The 14201-nt window shown below is 40.7% G+C and overlaps 1 protein-coding gene across 3 annotated transcripts in view; it reads left to right on the top strand.

Annotated features, from left to right (window-relative positions):
- Positions 1 to 14201, top strand: part of Zzef1 (zinc finger ZZ-type and EF-hand domain containing 1) — a 125611-nt gene that overhangs the window by 23187 nt on the left and 88223 nt on the right. For all 3 annotated transcript variants that reach the window (XM_052194389.1, XM_052194388.1, XM_052194390.1), the window contains exons 2-6: positions 1281 to 1425; positions 5159 to 5353; positions 6705 to 6876; positions 7362 to 7561; positions 9329 to 9539. In XM_052194389.1, coding sequence (XP_052050349.1) covers positions 1281 to 1425; positions 5159 to 5353; positions 6705 to 6876; positions 7362 to 7561; positions 9329 to 9539 — 923 coding nt within the window. The remainder of the gene's footprint in view (positions 1 to 1280; positions 1426 to 5158; positions 5354 to 6704; positions 6877 to 7361; positions 7562 to 9328; positions 9540 to 14201) is intronic.

Here is a 14201-nt window from a genome sequence, read left to right as displayed (position 1 = left end):
GGGGCCAACATTTTGAGGAAGCGAGGCTCACTTGGAAAGGATGGAAAACTCTAGTTGTGAGGAGGTTTGTGAGTGCATGTATCAGCAACAGGACTGAAACCAGGACATAGGGACTAAGACTGGGAGAAAGCACAGTTCTTTGAGGACAGTCTTGTAGAATGGGACAGGGAAGCAGAGGTTTATACATTAGAAAATGAACATTGGGCTGGGCGGTGGTGGCACACGCCTTCACTCCCAGCACTTGGGAGGCAGAGGCAGAGGCAGGCGGATTTCTGAGTTCGAGGCCAGCCTGGTCTACAGAGTGAGTTCCAGGACAGCCAGAGCTACACAGAGAAACCCTGTCTCGGAAAACAAACAAACAAAAAAACAAACCAAAAAAATGAACATTGTTCTGCTAATTGCTTTAATTGTGTAGGGCATTATTCCTGTGTATCTTGTCCAGGCTGCAGCCTGTGAATGTGGGAACTGGCTTACATTTCAGATCAAACAACTCATGTACACATAGCTATTAGGGACGACTAGTATTCAAACTAAGTTCCATGCTGAATCAGGTTTTCTAAGTAGCCTAGTGTGGGCAAGAGGTGAGGTCCACAATCGTTAAAAATACTGAAGCAGTAGACTAAAGTAATGCTTTGTGTTTAGGGTGTTGGCCCAGACTTTTGTACCCAGTTCTTTCAGATTTTCACTTTGTGTTTGACATATTCTATACTTTGCATCTCTTGTTGCTGTGACCAAATTTAAGAAAGGACTTAATGGAGGAAGAGTTTGTTTTGACTCAGTCTGAGAAAGACTATAGTCCATCCTGGCCCAGAGCACCTGTCAGTAAACACATGAGGTCATGTTAAGTCTGGAAGTGGAAAATTGACAGAAAGTGAGGTCAGCTTGCAAAGGCTCAAGGCCCATACACAGTGGGCCACATTCTCCAGCCAGAATCTACTTCCTAAAGTTTTCATAACCTTCCAAAACAGTACCACTAGCCATGGACCAAGTGTTCAAATACATGGACCTGTAGGGGACATTTTCCACTCAAATCACAGCAATTTAAAACTATTGAAAAAGTTTACAATGAATGCTTTCTTCTGAAATTATTTGGACATATGGAATTACTGCTTTGGAGGAAAAATGAGGTTATAAAATTGTGCATATGTATGTCTCATAAAACACAAAGATCTAATATTTTCAATCTCTTTGTTCTTTGGATGAAATGTGTGTGTGTATGTATGTGTGTATATATATATATATATATATATATATGTATATATATATATCTTACATTATAGGCCTTTGCCCAGTTTGATGCTGAAGGAGATGGGACAGTTGATGCTGAGACTATGTTGGAGGCCCTCAAGAACTCCAGTGGAGCCAATCTCCAGGGGGAGCTGAGCCATGTCATCAGACAGCTGCAGGCCTGCTCTCTTGTTCCAGGTAGGTACTCAACGTGGATTCTGAAGGCTCAAGACGTTCTCCTAGAACCACAGTGTGTTCAGTGAGTAGTAATGGCATTTAGGATAAGCCTCGTTGGTTATTCCACTACGACTGCACAAAGCTTACAACAAAAATAAACTTTGTTGTGCTGTTCACTGACCCAGCTGTGGTACTGTGAACTCCCCGAAAGCATTCATTAGACACATGATCTGAACAAAATCAGTGAAATCATCACTTTCATTCCTCAGCAGCGATGGCTGGAAAGTTTTCTGGTTTTCTGCCCCTTGGTCAAGAGACTGTCTTCAGTAGACTGGCTTGTTTACTCCCCAGAGAAGCATCCCTGGCCCGCGCTCTATGTGCTCTCCTAGAGTCCTGCCCCGTCTGTCTGCAGTGCTCTTGTTTGCTTCCTTTTTTCTGCTCTCCCCACCCCCACAACATATTATCTTCGTAATTAATTAATTCATTTTAATACTATAAGTTCCTTTAGAGTAGTGACCTTCCTTTATTTTTGCTGTGTTCTCACATTTTATTTTTGGCATGTGGCAAACATTTTGTTGCTATTTTCTAAATTTTTCACTTTGAAACTTTTGTAATTTTTATAAAGTAAAAATTGTTAAAACTAAAGCAATAGTGCCTCTACCTATTGTAGTTTCTGTTTTAAAAAGATTTATTTATTTATTTATTTATTTTATGTATATAAGTACACTGTAGCTGTATAGATGGTTGTGAGTCATCATGTGGTTGCTGGGAATTGAACTCAGAGGACCTCTCCTTGCTCTGGCCCTGCTTTCTCTGGCCCAAAGATTTATTTATTATTACATGTAAGTACACTGTAGCTGTCTTCAGACACACCAGAACAGGGTGTCAGATCTCATTACAGATGGTTGTGAGCCACCATGGGGTTGCTGGGATTTGAACTCAGGACCTTTGGAAGAGCAGTCAGTGCTCTTACCAGCTGAGCCATCTCATCAGCCCCTACCTGTTGTATTCTTAGAAAATACTGCCTTCAGATTTTTTTCACTTGTTTGTTTTTTCTTTGTGTTCATTTTCTTAATCTCTCTTACCCCGGCGCGCGCCCCCCCCCCCCCCCCCCCCCGTGCCCCACCTCTTGTGTGTACTGAGGCTAGAACCTAGCCTTATACATGTTAGGCAAGCACTGTACACCACTACTGTATACCCAGCCTGGTTTGTGTTTTTAAAAAGATGATTTCCTTGGTGACTCAGACTTATGTAAAGACAGCATCAGAATAAATCTTCCCTTCATTTTTTTCAAGTGAGATGCCAATTCAGTTTGAAAGGGAAATAGCATTGCATATCACCTGACCTAAGAATTTTGCCTGCTCTGTATACAAGTGACAGTACTTAGTGTCTCTAGGGCAGAGGTAAAGGCAGGATAGACTTGGCAGATGGTGTGAGTCTAATGGCTGTTGATCCTTTTGACCTTTTGCCAAGTGATGTATTGAGGCAGGGAAGGAAAATGTCTGCATCTTAATCGAGAATGAATGTTTTGTTGTCTTTTATTATATAATTCTTATAGGGCATCATAGGTAACCTGTATTATTTTTCCTGGTCTCATGGCAGTTAAGCTGAAATTTGAATTTTGTTTAGCTAGCACATCTTAGCATTTACAGTCACTCCCACCTTTGCATTGCAAATGTGTGGGTAGCATTGTTTGGATTTCTCCGATTGTGTGTATGTTCATGAGTGTGCTGGGGATCAAATCAGGACCTCACAAATGGTAGGCAAGCATCGTACCTCTGAACTGTCACCTGAGTCTTAGATTTTGCAGGTAGAGTCAAGAAGGGAGTCCACCAGTGGATAATGTTGGCTGCACTGCATCCCTGATGGAGGGAAAGGCTGGTGGAGATTGATTCAGCATCCAGAGCCTGAAGTCCTCACATAGTACACTCATGACTCATAGCTTCCAACTCAAAAATATGTAGCAGTATCACACACAAAAGCATTGTCACAGTCTCAAGCCTTTGTAAGCTGAGGTCATTTCTGTGTGGCCTTGCATAGTTTCTTAGTCACCTCTCAAATATTCTCCCACACTGAAACTTACTCTTGTATCTCACTGTTAAGGCTTAGAGTTCACTGAAATCCCATCCTTTACAGAACCTTCCTAAAACTGAAAACATTTTCCATTTCAGCATTGTGTGTAAAGTGTGTGTATGAGTGTAAAGTGTGTGTGTGTATGAGTGTGTGTGTGTGTGAATCATGTGCACACATACAACAGTATGCTGTATTCAAATAGTTGCTGCAGAGTTTTTGTTTTGTTTTTGAGCAGTTTGATAATTTTATTTATATTTATTTACATTAAATTGATTTATATCCCCAACCCCCCCCCCCAGCACCCCTCTCACAGAGTTCCTAACCCCTTCGCCTCTGAGAGGCGCCTCTACCCTGGCGCATGAAGACTGCAGGATTAGGCCCATCCTCTCCCACCGACGCCAGGCAGGGCAGCCCTCTGCTGCACATGTGCTAGGGGCCTTGCTCTAGCCCATGGATGCTCTTTGGTTGGTGGCTCAGTCTCTGAGAGCTCCTGGGGGTCCAGGTTAGTTGTTCCTGTGTGGTTCCCATCCCCTTCAGGGTCTTCAGTCCTTTCCCTAATTCTTGTAGTGAATCTGTTTGTTCTGCTATTAAAGACAAGTTCCCTAGAGACTGCTGGTATCTTGATCAGAGGCTGTTTACATAGGTCACTTGACCTTGTGAAAATTGTCAAATAATACAGTTCTGTGACTTTCTTTTCATAATTATGGTTCATTTTAAAAGCGTGAGGAAAAAAGCTATGTCTCCGCTTCCAGAAAAACCACCACGTTTATCCGTGCTTACTTTACCTGTGCTCCTGGGCTATAGTAACCTCAACTTGAGACTCACTAATTTCAGTTTTAAGCAATCAGAAAAGGACCACACAGTGGCAGGTGTGGTCTGTGTCATGTCTTCATAAGATTAATTGGGACAATTGTACATGGAAGTCAGGAGACATTCAGGGAGTCAGCATCTAAGTGGGACATCTGAACAAGAGGTGTTGAGACTGAAGAGAAGATGGAGGGTCAGGCTTCAGATGAGTCATACACTGGGGAGAAGGATCTAGAATGACAGGAGGAGCTCAGGGAGTGGAGGCGTGTCTCCCACCCCACCTTCTCCTTGCTATCTTGTGAGTCACCCAAGATTCATTTCCACCCTGTTGTAAAGCAAGGCTGCCTGGACCTTTGCCATCCCTGGACAGCATGGCTACACCTCAACATACTGTGCGAGGGGCCACATGAGGCAGTGTATGCCAAGTACCATATACCATGTAAAATCCTGCCAGAAACTGTAGCAATGGCAATAGATGTTTCATTGTTAGGGCTTTAGCATGACCACAGAGTTCCAAGGGATCGACACCTTCTTCTGGCCTGGCGGGCACCAGACATGCATGTAATGCATATACATACATGTAGACAAAACACTCATACATACAGGATAAAAATAAATATATCCTTTAAAAATATTTTTTTTCCTAACTGCTAAGCTATCTCTCTAGTCCCTGAAATTCTTAAATTGAGATTGCCATAGCTTTGTTTCTTTATGAAATAGAGATTGCCACAAGATCGTTTCTTTATGAAGCTCAAAATTTCAGTAAAGTTAATGGCTGCTTTTAATTTAGTCAGTTCAGATGGGGCAGCAGGTACAGGATGTAGGAACTATTGTGGTGGCTTCACCAAAACAAAAATGGATTTTATGTCTTTAGGTTTCATCGACATATTTTCAGAGTCAAAGGAGGGCCTTGGCACTCACTCGTCAATGATACTGCGCTTCCTGCATCGCAATCGGATCTCTAGCATGGTGATTCCCTACCCAATGTTAGATCACTGCAATAACATGTGCACCATGAGATCATCAGTTCTGAAGGAGTCTCTGGATCAGCTGGTACAAAAAGAAAAGGGTATGTGTATGGGAGAGTTTCTGGAAAATACTCTCCTATTATTTCTTCTAGTGTTTAGTAAAAGGCAAGCCAGTTCTTTGTTGTCCAAATGTCTGAAAATACATGACCAGCTTGTAGCCTAAGAATGTTCAACCCACCTCTTTGCCTGGGCATGTCTGATGACTTGAGTTTCCTCCCCAAAATTTGTATGAAAAATAAGATACAGTGGTACACATCGGTAATCCTAGCATGTATGGGAAGCGCCCTCAGGAGAATCATCTGGAAGCTAGCCAGCCTGAGTATCTAGTGTGGCAGCAGAAACAAGAGAAATCCTGCCTCTCACAGAGGTGGAAACAAGAACTGAGTCTTTAAATATGTTTTCTAACCTCCACATGTGTGCTGTGATGCACATAGAGACCCACTTTCACTCATTAAAAAAAAAAAAAAATTAACAACTTTCCCAGCAAAAAACATAAGTAGTCAAAATAGGCATTCCAGGAGCAAAATACATTTTCTATCATATTAATGATGCATTCGGCTGAGTTTTGGGGTTTTTCTGTTTTTTGGGGTTTTTTTGGTAACTATTCTTGGTCAGTTACTTAACTCTTTGTCTCATGGCAGCAAACACACAAGTAAATATTAATTGTTATAGATGCATATATTCACATTGTGAATGTATAAACAGTATATGACTTGATTTTTTCAAAGAGAGACTATTAACCTGGAAGAAAAGGGGAGAAAGGAGGACCAGAAAATATTCAGAAATGTAAGTGGCTTAAAAAGCCTCATTTGAACCACCAAGATGGCTGGGCAGCTGAAGGCACTAATGACCAAGATTGAAATCCCGAGAGCAAATCTTGCAGTTTGTCCTCTGGTTTCTATACCTGGCTTGTGCTTACCCACACACAAATTCAAATAAATAAGTAAGTAAGCAAATTAACAAATATGATTAAAAGCATAATTAAAGGAATGCAAGTGCAAAGTATTCTTTCCTTGGTGTGGGTCTATAAAGATACCAGTTATGTGGCATCAGAGTGTAATCAATGAGAAGATGGAGCAATCATTGGCCAGTCAGTGGGTTCTTTGGAAGGAGATTATTGTTTTTTGAAACAAGATTTCGCTGTGTGGCCCTGGTTGTCCTGGAACTTGCTCTACAAACTAGACTGGCTTCAAACTCAGTGATCCACCCGTCTCTGCCTGCCTCCCAAGTGCTAGGATTAAAGTGTGCATCACCACCACCTGGCTAGAAAGATATTTTTAAGGAACATTAGGTTTTGGTGCCAAAGGGTTAAGCATGCTTCTGTTAGGTATTTTAAATGACCATTTTATTTTTCTCTTTATGAAAGAACTAAGCTTTTGTATTTCTTTGCAGAAAGCCCTGGAGATCTAGCCAGAAGCCCAGAGATGGATAAGCTCAAGTCAGTAACAAAGTGCTATGCTTATATAGAAACATCCTCCAACCCTGCAGACATATACAGGATGACAAATGGAGAAACATCCTCCTACTGGCAGTCAGATGGTAGTGCCCGCTCACACTGGATACGGTGAGTAGTTCATGCTTTATTCTTTTAAAATGTAGAATGTGGCCTGGAGATAGCTCGTCTGGGAGGTATAAATAGAAATCATTGCCTTGTTTCCTCTTAGATAACCTAAAATGAGGGTATACTCAGCTTTCTAGATGCAGTTTAAAATTGTTTCTTGGCCAGTAGAAGGATTTTGTTAGAATGTTCATATTGTCCATTCCTGCCTATACTAATAGCTTGAAAGAAAATATAAGATTATACTGAGTGGCTATGTAGAGCTTTAGGGAGGCCATACAGCCTTTGAAACACATAGCTAGCATCTCAGGATAGTCACTTAAAAATGCATTTTTACATATACTAAATCTAATGGTATATGTAAATACCTCCAACCTGCAGACATAAGGGAGAATGCTTTGCACAGGGCTGGAGGGTGTAAATGAGATGGGTTTGTGACCCGACCCATGCTTGGCCCATGGAAATACTGTGGTTTCTGTGCTGTTTTTCAGTTTGAAGATGAAGCCAGATGTCGTGCTTCGGCATCTGTCCATTGCAGTGGCTGCCACTGACCAGAGCTACATGCCACAGCAGGTGACAGTGGCTGTGGGAAGGAGTGCCAGCGACTTGCAGGAAGTTCGAGATGTGCACATCCCCAGCAATGTCACTGGCTACGTGACGCTGCTAGAAAATGCCAACATCAGTCAACTCTGTGAGTCCAACAGTTGTGGGTTGTGAGAGGAGGAACAGTAGTCGTTTTGTTTTAAGCCTTAAGAAGGCCTCTGAAATTTTGAGATTTGATTTGCTTCTATTACACCCAGAGGGGGGAATCATTATTATTTATCTACTAAGTAATTCTAAAAACTATAGAAAAGCAATAGTCTTTTTGTAATTAAAAACATTGTTATTTTCTTAGTCAAAAACTTTCAAATATAGACAAAGAAAAATATTTAAATTCATACTACACAGAGATTTTCAAGTCACAGATGCTTTGGTGTGGTTCTTTCCAGACCACTTCTTGTGTTTATGAATTTTTGTGTGTGTATTTATACATACATATACATAAAAAGTACTTTCTAATAAAAAGATAGAATTATATGTATTTGCATATAGTATACATAGTATATCCCAAAGATTATAATATTCTGCTCATATTCCTTTATATTTTTACTGTTTTATTTTTGTTTTTTGGGGGACAAGTCTCACTATGTAAGTATGGCTGTCCTGAAACTCTCTATGTAGTTCAGGTTGGCCTTGAACTCAGAGATCCACCTGTCACTACATTCCAAGTGCTACAATTAAAGGCATAGGATTTAAAGTACCTCAACTTCTTTGTTTTGTTTTTTGAGACAGGATCTCACTATGTAGCTCAACTGACCTAGAATTCACTATGTAGACCAGGATAACCTCAACTTCACAGAGATCTTTCTGCCTGTGCCTCTGGAGTACTGAGATTAAAGTTGTGTACCCCATGCTGGGTTCTTTTCTATTTTTAGTATGGTGTCATCTCATATAGTGATGATATCTTTTTTTAGGAGTTATAAAAATGTCCCAATTATAACCTACCCTTTATTCTTGGTCATTTATGTTTTAATTTTTTTTTTCTAATACAGGGTCTCTTTGTCTATCAGAGTCCTGGCTGTCCTGGAACTCAATCTGTAGACCAGGCTGTCCTAAAATTCAGAGGCCTGTCTGCCTCTCCCTCCCAACTGCTGGGATTAAAGGTGTGCACTACCTCTGCCTGGCTGTTTTCAATTTTTTTATATTATGTATTTGTTCCCACATAGCATTTTGAAATAACAGTTGTGTGATTTTTTTTTTTCTTTTCTCTCCTTACGTCATTTAGGGAGTCACAATGCTTCATAGCTTGTTTCATTTCTTCTAATGCTCTCTTGGACTAAGAGTGCTTTTGCTTTGCTCAAAGTTTCTGAGGCCTGAGGAGGTAGTGTTTTTGTATCTCACCCCAACACCAAAAAGTAGTTATGCTTGTAGAATAGAAGTAACCCTCTGTAGGCTGTGCTACTCTGTCCTCAGCTATATCCTTCTAAATGTCTTCCCTCCTTCAGCGACCTGAGCTGCTATGACATTTGAAAGTGAGTCTTATCTGTGTCTTCTATTTTGCACTTGATTGTTAAAAAGATAACCATCTGTGAGCTAGACACAGAAACTGCAAATGCTGGAAAGAATTCTAGAAATGTCAAACCACATTTTTCAGTGAGAATTCATAAAACTGTATAGTTTTCACAATTCATGGTGTTCTGAAGAAGTTTTCTCTACATCACTCTTAAGTTTATACATTTTCCTATGATTTCTCAGATTCGTCAGTGCTTTTGAGACAGGTTAAGTCTACTCTAGTTCCATTGTACACATCATTTATTTCTGTTATTAAAATATATCTTAACAATTTAACATTTTGCTTTTAGTTATGATCCTTTAAAGACATTAATCCAATGCTGAACTTGTTGCTTGTGCTCAACAGATGTCCAAATAAACATAAAGCGTTGTCTTAGCGATGGATGTGACACTAGGATTCACGGTCTGAGGGCTGTTGGCTTTCAGAGAGTAAAGAAATCTGGAGTCTCGGTCTCTGATGCCTCTGCAATATGGTATTGGTCTCTGCTGACATCTTTGGTGACAGCGTCTATGGAGACAAATCCTGCCTTTGTCCAGACAGTGCTGCACAATACTCAGTAAGTCACTGTGGTTCCCAGGCATTCTACAGGGAGCATCCTGAATAACCCTGTGTTAGGGCTCAGCTCCTCTTTGACTGATGTTCTCACTCTGTGACTGAGGAATTGTCCGTTCACCTTCCTGCCTTGCTGACACAGTTCCTCCAGTGTCTTTCTTCATTAGTTCATTAGTTCCTGACTTGAAGTCATCTATGTTGTCCCTACTCCTTATGCATTCGGAACAGTTACTCAAGTGTATGTAACATTTAATATTAGACATTATTTTCAAATGTTGGCTCTTTTTTTTTTTCCTTGTAGATACTGAAGTGCTTGTGTAAGCCATCCTCACTGTATAGGTGTGCCTCTAGTGATCTTCCCAGAGTACACAGACAACAGAGACGAGTCAATCTGAATTTAACTTTTTGGACTCCCATGTTGGGAGCACTTTTCACTAACAAGTTAAACCTTTTCAAGGATACTAAACTAACTTATTCTCTTGTTGACGGGGCCCAACAGTCATTTAGCAACATGTAGAACAAATGCTACAGCTTCCTCTCAGCACTGGGGAGTTATAGATTGGATTGCTTCAAGTTTGAAGTCTTTTCTTCATAGTAAGTTCCATCCAGGCAAGGCTACTTAGCAAGACCCTGTTGTTTTTTTAAATGTTGCTTCTGTAGTAATGAATTGTTATGTATTGCATATGAGTTCAATGACAGAATGTATCCTTAATGAAGCTGCCAACTATGGGCCTGAAGGGGGTGTCTAATGTTTATTTTCCTGACCAATTTTGAGATTAGCATTACTAAGTAGGACTTGGAAGCAAGTAACATTGCTGGCAATGCTGAATCTATAGTGAGTGGTGGCCAACCCCTACCCTTTATTCCTGTCCTAAAGTCATTTTTATTGCTGGTCAAATCCCACCCCCTTGCATCTTTCTGTTTGTATTAGTAAGGATTCACAGATTTCTATTCACACCTTTAATCCCAGCACTTGGGAGGCAGAGACTCTTGGACTCTTGAGTTCAAGGCCAGACTGGTCTATAGAGCCACTTACCAGGACAGCCAGGGTGATGTAGGCTCAAAAACCAAGCAAACAAATCATTCTTAATAAACCTGATAAACTTAGAGAAAAATGAACAAATAATCAAGGAATCTTTTGTCCAGGCATAGGAGAGTAATTTTTTTACTCTGTTGTCTCCAGATACTTTAATAGTGTGCTTCCTATAAACAATATTTTCTAAAAAACTACCAAATGAGGATATTAATGTATTCCTGAGATCCCATTTGTGTTTTCTGAGTTGTGCCAGTAAAGCCCTTTAGCAGGAAGATCTGTTCCTGAGTTGTATTTTATATTTGTCATGGCTAGAACAATTCCTGAGTCTTTCCTTGACTTTAACAACTTTGACCCCCTCTAAAAATTACAAGTCAGTTATTTTGAAGAGTTTCCTAGGACTGTGGTGCATCTGATGTTTGTTTCATCACAAACAGATTTTGGTTTTATATTGCATTTCGCTCGATTGAGAGTCTTACTGTATAACTAGACTGCCCTGTAATTCACAGCTTCCTGCCTCAGCCTACCAAGTATTAGGGTCCCAGGTGTGGGCCCAGGCCTGGCTGTTGTGCCTTGAGCAGGATTGTCAGAGTGATGCTGTGCTCTCAGTGCGGCCCATCCATGGCACAGCTGCACAGGGCCTGCTCTTGGAACCACTACTGTCAACTTTGACCTTGGCCAGATTTGTCAAGTCTAGAATTATTTTTTTCTTAATAATTGATTATTTGCTAAGGAGGTACTTTAGGACTATGTAAATCCCACCCCCATGAATCTTTCTGTTTGTATTAGTAAGGATTCGCAGATTTCTATTTTATTCACGGGATTATAACTAACCACAGCTTTAAAAAAAAAAATCTTTGCTTTTATTTTTGTGTGTCTGTTTGTTTCTATTTACACCACGTGTGTGCAGTGCCCACAGAGGCCAAAAGAGAGCTTTCGTTCCCTTGGAACTGAAGTTATAGGCAGTTATGAGCCACCTGATATAGGCACCAGGAACCAAACCCAGCACTGCAGCAAAACCAACCAGTGCTTTTAACGCCTGAACCATCTCTCTAGTCCTAGCCACAGTTTTAATGCTCATACAGTCCCAGATAAGGCTTGTGGCAATCCCTTCAGTCTGACTTGTGCCCTTTTGTATTATATCTCCCATATCTGTCTGTCTGTCTAACCATCATTCTTAGACTTGTCATTACAGAATAGTTCCTTTTTTAAAAAAATAGAAAACAAAAACCCTTTTTCTTTTCAGACAGGGCTCTGCTTGAACTCAAGGACTCGCATAACCTTTTACATCAAACTCTGTAGAAACTGGCACAGTAGGTACACACCAGAGTACCCACCTATTTCCCTACATTTTGCCCAAGGGACTCTGAGTTTATCTGGAATGGTTTCTATTTCTGTCCTTTAACAAACTATTTACCCAAGCAGTCAGGGGCTACAGTAGTTACTTTTTCAGTCACCATAATGAAATGCCTGTCAATTTAAGGAATGAAAGTTTTTTTTTTTTTTTTTTTTTTGGATCATGATTTGTGCTGCTGTTCATCGTGACAGGAAAGGCACGGCAGCAGGAAAAATAAGGTAGCTGGTCACATTGTGTCATTTTGTTCTTTTTATTTAGTTTGGGACCCCAGTCCCTATAATTATATACTACTCACATTCATGGTGGGTCTTTGGTCTCAGGTTAAATCTCTTTGGAAATGCCCTCACACATATTTAGAGGTTTGTATTCTAAGTAATTCTAAATCTCACATTGACAATAAATATTTAACATCACAAGGTCCTTGGAGAATGTTATTTGAAAAGTCAGCTCATTGCTGTAAGGTTGTTACTTCTCCTGGTCCTTTCAGTAGACACAGCCAGCAAATTCACATTTGTATAAAAATAAAACATAGACATATTTACAATTGTATTTCTGCATCCATGATACTGAGAACTAAATTACATGACTATCTCCACCTCCAATTCAGCACCATGGGATTCATTTTAGTGTTCTCTATTTCTGAATGTATCAGACAACCTCCACATATCCCTCCTGCCCCAGAACCATTAGCACGGCCACTGCTGTGAGCACCCTTGGCCAAATGCCTTTTGGTCCCACATTCTATACCCTTTGTCCTGTCACCCTTCTCATTCTGATTGACACCTTTCTTCCATACTGGTCTATCCCTCTCTCACTTTTCTCAGGCTCCCTAACCGAGTATAGGCCACCCACAGCACCACTGCCACCCACAACTCTACTTCCATGCACTGGGTTTTCATGAAGGGAGAGGGGAAGAGCTTTCTACCTTAGTTTTGTTGCTTGGTTTTTTGCTTGCTTGCTTATTTTGAGATAGGGTCTCTACATAATTCTGACTATCCTAAACTATGTAGGCGAGGCTGGCCTCGAACTCACAGGGATTTGCCTCCCTCTACCTCCTGAGTGCTGGGATTAAAAGAGGTTGTTTCCATCCTGGCCCCTACTTTAGTTTTTTTGAAGATATCCCAGCTTGTTGCAGAATATTCTTGTTGTATTGTACTAGTACATATGCAGTGTACTCTCACCTCCCCTAACTTTTATATTATAGCTCAGGTATCTAAAGGCAATACAAAATAAAAGGTGTACTTGAGGAGAAATAAATAAAAATGTGTTTGGGTCAGAGTAAATATTTATTTGTATGATAGAAATGAGTCCCACAAATGACATGTGGTTTTTGCCTTTACAGACAGCTACAGCTGAGCGTAGTTGTCAGCACAGTCCAAATGACTGACCAGCAGGCAGGGAAGACCAGAGAAGAGGGAAAGCTGGCATAGTCTTAGGTTACTGCATTGTCTACATTCGGAAATGTAGAAATTGTCAGGCATGGTGTTGTACATCTACAATCCCAGCACTCAGGAGGCTGGGGCAAGAGGATTTACATGAGTAGGGAACCAGCCTGAGCTATGTAGTGAGTTTAAGCCTAGCCTGGGCTACATAGCAAGATCCTGTCTCAAGAAAAACAAAATAAAGGGCTGGTATTTTGCCTAGCATTTAAGAATCCCTAGGTTCAATCCCCAGGACTTCCAAAAACCAACCAAATAAAAGCCCTCTAGTCTAAATAAATAAAATAAGTAATGATGGGCTGGAGAGATGGCTCAGTGGTAAAGAGTGCTTGCTGCTCTTCCGGAGGACCCAGTGTCAGTTCCCAGGACCCACAGCAGGAAGCTCACAACCACCCATAACTCCAGCTCCAGAGGATCTTATACCCTCTTCTGGTCTCCCTAGGCACTGTTCTTTTAGTGTACAAACACACAAACAGATACACCCCTCTTCCCTATGTCTCTCTGTCTGTATTGGGTCTCTGTCTCCCCATCTTTGTCTCTGTCTTTTTCTGTCTCTCTCACATACACATGCATATGCATGCACACAAAAATAAAAATGAAATATATAAAAATTATAATAAAGAATAACCAATTCTAGAATTCTGAGGGTGGGTTCTTTGTTTGAGACAAGGTCTCACCATGTCAGGTTGGCCTCAAACTTATGATCCTCAGCCTCTAAAATTCTGGTGGGAGCCACCATACTTGGCTTATGATGTTTTTGTGTATTCTTGGCATACCTTCACCTGTTATGGTGCACTCATGTACTTAGTGCACAGCCAGCACCTAGAAACCACTTGT

Source organism: Apodemus sylvaticus, chromosome 10 (genome assembly GCF_947179515.1).
Source record: "Apodemus sylvaticus chromosome 10, mApoSyl1.1, whole genome shotgun sequence".
Lineage (NCBI taxonomy): Eukaryota > Metazoa > Chordata > Mammalia > Rodentia > Muridae > Apodemus > Apodemus sylvaticus.
The sequence above is the reverse complement of the archived record's forward strand: the minus strand, read 5'-3'. Positions and strand labels throughout refer to the sequence as shown.